Raw genomic sequence first — 8,987 nt, forward strand, 5'->3', positions numbered from 1 at the left:
TGCCCATCTCTTTGCTCATACAATACAAGACAGCCTTGCTTTCAAGGATTTATTTTTATCTTTGGGTTGGTTTGTCTTTGCTGTATTATCCTTTGGATACTCTCCTTTTTTTTTTTTTTTTTTTTCTGTGGTGTCAATAAAATTTTGTTTCTTACAAACCAACTTGTCTCAGTTGTATATAAACTAGGCCTGTAAGTTGTAGCCCAAGTGGGATTGGGATGAGATGGAGGAGGCGTAGAATTATTTTTGTAACATTTAGTGATCTGGCAACCCAGATCAGATCAAGAAAAACAGACTATGTAGCAGCCCATGCAGCCCAAGAGACTTGGGGTGTGCAAGATTCAATTCAATATGCCCAAATTGATCGGTTTAATTCAATTTTAATTGATTTTGGTAATTTAAAAATTTGGATTGGATCTCTAATTTCTAAAACAGACATGATTGGATTGGATGGTGAATTTGCTTTTGAGAATCCAATCCAATCTAGTTAGTTTCGAGCTTATTTTGTTTGTAATTGAGAAAGTTATGAACATTTTAAATCATTTGATGGAGTTATGTTTAATATATTATAGAATCAAAATAATTTTCTTAGCATTTCATTTATATTTTACATTGACGTCTATTAAAATGTTTAATTAGATTTTAAACATAACGATAAATATTTCATATTTCATTATTATGTTTTTTAATTATGAAAATCGATCATCCAATCCAATTGTCAAAATTCATTTCTTTCTTCCCACTCCGACTCAAAGCTTCCAATTTCGCAACAAAAAAAAAAGTAGATAGAGAATTCTCTCAACAAAAACAAAAGCAGCCATGAAACTGAGAGTGAGATCCATAGAAACCAAAGAGACCCTCCGAGTCGAGGTCCCCAATCTCTGCTCTCTCCACCAGCTTAAGCAAACCATCTCCCAATTGATCTCAGCCTCTCCTTCCTCTCTCCGCCTCTCCCTCAACCGACGCGACGAGCTCCACGCGTCCTCTCCTGACGACTCGCTTCACTCCCTCGGCCTCACCTCCGGTGATCTTATCTTCTACACCCTCGACCCCTCCTCCCAAACCCTAGCTCCACCTCCGCATTCAATTTCACATTCGTCCGTACAATCCCATAACCAAATCCTCACCACTGGTGTGCCTCAAGGTTCGAATTTCCAAAACCCTGAAACCCTAATTGGCGAAGGGTCTGCCGCGGGTGATTCGATTGCTGAAGAACAGAGGTCTCTGGTTTCGAATTCGGAAACCCTAGTGGCTTCTGGTGCTGAAAGAATGGAAATTGATGATGGGTCTGATGGGATAGGGTTGAAAAAGTACTCGGTGCCCTTTTTCTTGAAGAGGGTACTGAGGGAGGAGTTGGGAGAAGACCGTAGCAATCACAAGCTATTGGTGATTGCTGTTCATGCTGCGGTCTTGGAGTCCGGTTTCGTCGGGTTCGATTCCGTTTCGGGTATGGGGGCCAATCGGTTTCATCTCGCTGATGAATGGCCAAGGACAGCTATCACGATGTCGCTTTCCTATACTTTGCCTGAGATTCTGAAAAATCGTGGCAATAATGGTAATGGGGTTGAAGGGGTTATGTTGAAATTTCAGAGCTTGGGGCGTTTTGTTAATGTTTATGGGTCTTTGGCCAGTGGTGGTGCTGGGCCTTATCGGGTATGTTTGGACGAACACAGATTTGCCCCCATCATTGAATCTGTTTGGGAAAACAAGAATGTGAATGAGAGAGATGGGTTAGTCTCAGAAAGAGAGGTTTTTGAGTTTTGGAAGATTGTGAAGGATGGGATCACATTGCCATTGCTGATTGATCTTTGTGCAAAGGCCGGTTTGCCCGCCCCACCGAGCCTGATGCGCCTTCCACCGGAGCTCAAAATGAAGATTTTGGAGCCACTATCTGGTGTGGACATTGCCAAAGTGGGTGGTGTTTGTAAGGAGCTGCGAAATCTTGCTAATAATGATGAGTTGTGGAAGAAGAAGTATGCTGAGGAGTTTGGTAGTGGTACTGGAGGAGAAGGAACAATGATTAACTGGAAGCATAAGTTTGCTAGAAATTGGGAGATTGCGGAGCAACAAAGGAAGGCAGTAGGGTATTGGAGATCATATGAGAGGCCTTATTTCAACCGTATCAGGAGGGACCCTAACCCATTGTTTGTACCTCCAGTTCCTGGTATAATTGGTGGAGATTATGACCGCTTTCCGGTCTTTGGTGCCCTTAATCCTACTGGACAATCACACCCTATTCTACAACCACCCCGTCGGTTTCCAGCACGCCGTAATTTCTCACCAAATTGCAATCTGGAAGGGTTCCTTGGCTAGTATGATGCCTTGGAACTGAAGCTGCAGGTTCATGTTTCGTATGCATAGTATATATAATAAGCATCTTGGTGGATATCCAGCTAGAATTAAAGACCGAATCATCATCAGTCATAGCTGGTTTTTGTTTCTGTTTATGTGTATATTGTTGTTACTTGTGTTTATGGCCTTTTGGCTTTTGGAGATAATTTAAAGTTGATTTCGTAGTTTTGGTGTGAGTCTGTCTATTCTTGATGTGCATATAAGCTGCTCTACTGCTTTATTGTTTAAGTTTCTTACTAGTATCTGTTGGTGCGCTAAGATGGCATGGTTTTCATATATGAAGAGTTTGGGTTAATTCGATACACATGCTGCTTGTTGTTTAGTTCAATTGGCTGGGGAGTTCAAATAAAATAATGCAGATCAGAAAGATGGTGTTGTCAACTGTGTTTGTTTCTATCGTTTGGCTGTCATGGTCATCGATTGATTCGTTTACAACTTCTCATATCAAATTAGTTGCAAAGTAGACATTTCCCTGAACTTCTAATAACACAATATGTTACTCTTGTCCTCTCGCATTGTGTTCAGTGCAAAAGTAGTTCAACTTTGCTCGAGTATCGGCACGTTAACAGCCCTAAACATCCAAAAGATTGTTCGTCTCCTCCCCTGTAGATTCAAACCTTAATTGGAAAACTTTTACAACTCGAATTGTTTAGGGTGGTTGCACTCTTCTTATCCCAAATTCTGTCACAGGCTCACAGCCCTTACAAGACTATTGAGAGCAACTGCAATTATATGTATAATTTAAGCAAATTGAGGTGCCACAACTTTTCTACCCTTCATGCAACTCCATACTTTATTTTTATTTTTTGTGAACTGGGGGCTAGACCCCCACAAAAAATGAAAAGAAAAAAACTAGCACAAGTAAAACATTTGGGGATCTGGCAACCCGCTCAGATCAAGTAAAACAGAGACTATGTTGCCCAGGTCAACCAGTGACTTATTTTGTTTGAAATGATTCTATATTTTTATGCACTACTTGTAAGAAGAACTCAAGAGTCGAGATCAAAAGGATGATTATACAATAATTTCTCATCTTTCCTTTTCCATCTTATATTACATAGGAACCATACTTTTCCTTTTGCTTTATTTGAAGAAGTTTTTAAAACTCATTCATTTTTTGGACCTATGCAACGAAGAGACGTAAGGAAATGTCTCGGTTCACAACTTCAGATCAGACCATGTGCAAATATGACTTGGTCGACAAGGTTTTAAATATGACTTGGTTGACAAGGATTCAACAGCTGCAGTTTCGTGGAAAGTTTGTGCACTTCACCTTCCCCTCTTGTATATATTTTGCTTCTACAACTTTTCCTAAGCACACAAATTCCACAAATTACCTTATAATTTTAGTGTAAACAGAGAAATGGAGAGAGGTCAGAGAGCCTACAAAGGTCACTGCTTGGTCTTACCCTATCCGAGCCAAGGCCATATTAATCCTATGCTCCAATTTGCCAAGCTTTTATCTCACAAAGGAGTTAAAGTCACACTGGTCACTACCCGCTATATCCACAAGACTATGTACGGGTCAGCATCGAGCTGCATAGCGCTGGATCTGGAGACCATCTCCGATGGCTATGATGAAGCCGGGAGAGGAAAAGCAAGCATAGATGCCTATTTGGAGAGCTTTTGGAAAGAAGGGTCAAAAACTTTGGCTGAGCTCCTTGAGAAGCTTTCAAGCTCAGGGCCTCCAGTTGAGTGTGTTGTTTATGATGCGTTCATGCCTTGGCCTCTGGATGTTGCCAGAAAGTTTGGAATTGCCGGGGCTACTTTCTTCACCCAGTCTTGTGCTGTTAGCAACATCTACTACCATGTCCACAAAGGACTTTTGAAAGTTCCTCTTGCTGATGATCAGTCTCTGATTTCCCTTCCTGGGTTGCCACCACTTGACCCTCTGGACTTGCCATCGTTTGTATACGATTTGGAGTATTGCCCAGCTTTTTACAGAGTGGTTGTGGGTCAGTTCTCCAATGTTGACAAAGCTGATTGGGTCCTCTGCAACACATTTTATGAGTTGGAAGAACAAGTGAGTACATAAGCAAGCTTTTTTTTCTTTTCCTTCTCAACTTTGATATATGATTAATTTTTATAAGCTTCAATGAAACTAATTGGTATTAATTCTTTGCTTAGGTGGTGGATTGGCTGGCTAAGTTTTGGCCATTGAGGACCGTTGGACCTACTATACCATCCAAGTACTTAGATGAGCGACTTGAAGATGACAAAGAATACGGTGTCAACCTCTTTAAATCAGACAATGATGCCTGCATCAAATGGTTAAACGAAAGGCCAAAAGGGTCTGTTGCTTATGTATCATTTGGCAGCACAGCGAAACTTGACGATGAGCAAATGGAGGAGCTGGCTTGGGGTTTGAGGAGGAGCAAAAGTAACTTCTTGTGGGTGGTTAGAGCATCAGAAGCAGCTAAGGTGCCAAAAGGGTTCATCGAGGAGACATCGGAGAAGGGTTTGGTGGTCTCATGGTGCTCCCAAATGGAGGTTTTGGTTCATGAGGCTGTTGGATGCTTTGTTACACATTGTGGTTGGAACTCAACTCTGGAGGCTTTGAGTTTGGGGGTTCCAATGTTGGCAATGCCACAATGGACTGACCAAAGAACCAATGCCAAGTTCATTATGGATGTGTGGAAAATAGGGATCACAGCTCCATCTGATGAGAAAGGGAAGGTGAGACAAGAAGTAGTGGAACATTGCATAAGTGAAATAATGGAGGGAGAGAGAGGGAAAGAAATGAAAATCAACGCCCTCAAATGGAAAAAGTTGGCTAAAAAGGCAGTGGATGAAGGTGGAAGTTCAGACAAAAACATTGATGAGTTCATTTCAAAGCTGGTTCAGTGATGATAGCCATGTGTTAGAAAAGCCCCCACAAGTAAAAACAGCTTTAGGCACTATGTGTGGTTCCAATAATATTTTTATGCCAAATCTTGTCAACAAGCTGTTGTCAATTTATCAATATTTCTTTTCATCCTAGTACTTGTGTTGCAAAAGTGACGATTTATCGCCTCAGTGATGGCAAAATTTCTGTGTCTTCAATTAAAGACCGCATTGTTCATATACATCGATACATCGGTTCCAACCCCTAAAAAGGTTAAGATAGGACCCAAAACTATTGACTGTATATTTATCGGTTATGCCATTAACAGTAGTGCATATCGTTTCCTTGTACACAAATCTGATATATTAGATGTACATGTGAATACGATTATTGAATCAAGGAATGTATCTTTCTTTGAAAATGTATTTCCTTATAAGGATGCACAAGAAAGAAATACACTTAAAAGAACCTTAGATACTGTTAATAGCGATAACCAAGAAAGTCATCAAGAAAATATAGACCAAGAGACTGCAGAACCAGAACCTGGACATGAACCCAGGCGTAGTAAGAGAGCTAAGACAACCAAATCCTTTGGTCCTGAGTTTCTAACTTATTTGTTAGAAAATGAGCCTCTCAAACTTACAAAGAAGCCATGACTTCTTCTGAAGCTCTTTTATGGAAAGAGGCTATTAATACCGAAGTTGAATCCATCATGCAGAATCACACTTGGGAACTTGTGGATCTTCCTCCTGGAAATAAACCATTGGATTATAAATGGATTTTTAAGAAAAAGATGAAAGCTGATGGATCAATTGACAAATATAAGGCAAGGCTTGTTGTCAAAGGTTATAAAAAAAGAAGGATTGGATTATTTTGACACATATTCACCAGTTACGAGAATAACATCAATAAGAATGTTAATTGCAATTGCAGCATTGCATAATCTTGAGATACATCAAATGGATGTGAAAATGGCCTTTTTAAATGGTGATTTAGATAAGGAAATTTATATGGAACAACCTGAAGGGTTTATTGTTCCTGGACAAGAAAAGAAAGTATGTAAGTTTGTTAAGTCCTTGTACGGGTTAAAGCAAGCACCAAAACAATGGCATCTGAAATTTGACAATGCATTAATGTCAAATGGTTTCAAGATCAATGAGTGTGATAAATGTGATTATATGAAAAGCACTCAAGATGGTTTTGTCATTATTTGTCTTTATGTTGATGATATGTTAATTATTGGTAGCAATATTGGGATGATTAAATCTACCAAGAAAATGTTGACCAAAAATTTTGACATGAAAGATTTGGGAGTAGCAGATGTGATTCTAGGAATTAAAATTTCTAGAACATCTGATGGACTAGTTTTATCCCAATCACATTATATTGAGAAAATACTTGCGAAGTTTAGCAAGTATGATACTAGTCCAGTAAGAACTCCTTATGATCCAAGTCTTAATCTTGTGAAGAATATAGGTCATGGTGTATCACAAATAGAATATGCTCGTATTATTGGTAGTCTCATGTATCTTACGAATTGCACAAGGCCTGATATAGCTTACTCTGTTAATAGATTAAGCAGATACACTAGTAATCCTGGAAGAGATCATTGGAAAGCTATAGTCAGAGTTCTAAGATACTTAAGATACACCAAAAATGTTGGATTGCATTATACAAGATATCCAGCTGTACTTGAAGGATATAGTGATGCTAATTGGATATCTGATACTAAAGACTCCAATTCTACAAGTGGATATGTCTTTACAATTGGAGGTGCGACTATATCATGGAGATCTACTAAGCAAACTATTATAGCTAGATCTACTATGGAATCTGAGTTCATAGCATTAGATAAAGCTGGTGAGGAAGCTGAATGGCTACGTAATTTCTTAGAAGATATTCCATGTTGGCCAAAACCTGTGCCTGCTATATGTATACATTGTGATAGTCAATCTACAATTGCAAGGGCACAAAACAATATGTACAACGGCAAGTCTCGACATATACGTCGAAGACACAACACCGTTAAGCAACTGCTCTCCAGTGGTATAATTACCATTGACTACATAAAGTCAAGAGATAATTTGGCGGATCCATTTACTAAAGGTTTGAACGGAGAACAAGTTTATAGATCATCGAGGGGAATGGGGTTAAAGTCCATGTCAAATGAATAGTCATAGTGGAAACCCAACCTAGTTCACTGGAGATCCCAAGATCTAGGTTCAAAAGGGACAACTAAATTATGATAACTCAAAAATAACACTACAGAGATATATTCTCCTACCCATATCCTATGATGATACAGTGTTGTATGAAATGTGTTTAGGTTAAGCTATGCTTTTAATGATTCCTATACCTTGATTATCCGAGTAAGATATGAGAGGATATTATCAATAGGAAATCACCTATATAAGTGTGAAATAGGGCCGTTTCCATGAGAATTTTTAGGGCTAAATTCTCTAAAGCACTTATGAAAGCCAGGAGTTGCTCAGGGCCAAAACGGGCACAACCGATCGAACCAGATATGTCTAGAAGGGTATTGAGTGAGTATTATTGTCTGGGTTTACACAAACGGCTGAACAGTTCGAGACATCACGTTCACTGATTAGCCAAGTAAATCTGATAGTACTTCACTATGACAGGTTCAAAGCCAAAAGCTACCTATCCAGATGCCATATTCTTCTAATAGGAACTCTCTCTAAGTCTGCATTATCATTTGCATATTGTTGAAACTAATTTCCATTCATGTGGGGGATTGTGAGAAATTTAATATTAATTTTCTATTTGAATGGAAATTAATAAAATCCATTGGGTTAAAGACATGACCCTTGGATAAAGACATCTTCAATTGGGGGGTGACAACTCTTCAAACTAAGGGATACATTGTTTGGGGTGACAACTCTTCAAGACCAAAGGATACACTATTTGCCTTTTCAGATTGGGATACCTTTTTGAAAAGGGTATTTCATCATCTATAAATAGAGCAATCCTCCTGCAGTTTTATTCATTCAATTAATTCTCTAGATACATACTTTCATATATAGAGAGCATTAGAGTTTGCATAAAGAGAGTTTCCTGCATAATCTTGGTTCAAAGTTTCTTGTGAATTGCAATGCTTCTTTCATAAGGAGGGGAGTCGTTGTATCCTGGGAGGCGAACGCTAGTGAACCATAAGCACCAGTGTGGGGCGTAATTCGTCTTAAGGTTAGAGTGTCCAACACTTGCCTCGACTCAATTAAGGTTCTTTTAATTACATACTACTGTTGTAAAAATTTGTTTTGTTTGTAGTGTTTATTTGTTTATTTTATAGCAATTTAGCACTATTATTTCCTACAAAAAGTGAATGAGAGAGATAGGTTAGCCTCAGAAAGAGAGGTTTTTGAGTTTTGGAAGATTGTGAAGGATGGGATCACGTTGCCATTGCTGATTGATCTTTGCGCAAAGGCCCGGTTTGCCTGCCCCACGGAGCCTCATGAGCCTTCCACCGGAGCTCAAAATGAAGATTTTGGAGCCACAGCCTGGTGTGGACATCGCCAAAGTGGGTGGTGTTTGTAAGGAAGCTGCGGAATCTTGCTAATAATGGTGTTGTCAACCTTAAACATCCAAAAGACTGCTCGGCTCCTCCAATTGTTTAGGAAGAAAAGAATCCAATTGTTATTTCTTGGTAGCACTCTTATGCCAAATTCTGTCACAGGCTCACAGCCCTTGCCCATCTCTTTGCTCATACAATACAAGACAGCCTTGCTTTCAAGGATTTATTTTTATCTTTGGGTTGGTTTGTCTTTGCTGTATTATCCTTTGGATACTCTCC

At 39.3% G+C, this 8,987-nt stretch overlaps 2 protein-coding genes across 3 annotated transcripts in view; both read left to right on the top strand.

Annotated features, from left to right (window-relative positions):
• LOC18767548 (F-box protein SKIP22) lies at window positions 716–2,654 on the top strand. Its single transcript, XM_020570398.1, has one exon. The coding sequence runs from the start codon at window positions 820–822 to the stop codon at window positions 2,311–2,313; it is 1,494 nt and encodes a 497-aa protein (XP_020425987.1). The 5' UTR covers window positions 716–819; the 3' UTR covers window positions 2,314–2,654.
• Window positions 3,651–8,987, top strand: part of LOC18767481 (UDP-glycosyltransferase 74G1) — a 14,426-nt gene continuing 9,089 nt past the window's right edge. The window contains exons 1-2 of one of the 2 annotated variants that reach the window (XM_007199768.2): window positions 3,653–4,375; window positions 4,480–5,410. In XM_007199768.2, coding sequence (XP_007199830.1) covers window positions 3,716–4,375; window positions 4,480–5,199 — 1,380 coding nt within the window. In that variant the 5' untranslated portion in view covers window positions 3,653–3,715 and the 3' untranslated portion in view covers window positions 5,200–5,410. Of the gene's footprint in view, window positions 4,376–4,479; window positions 5,411–8,987 lie in introns of those variants that run through there. The other variant, XM_020570069.1, reaches the window with a different exon arrangement.

The sequence above is a fragment of the Prunus persica genome, chromosome G8 (assembly GCF_000346465.2).
Source record: "Prunus persica cultivar Lovell chromosome G8, Prunus_persica_NCBIv2, whole genome shotgun sequence".
NCBI classification, from domain to species: domain Eukaryota; kingdom Viridiplantae; phylum Streptophyta; class Magnoliopsida; order Rosales; family Rosaceae; genus Prunus; species Prunus persica.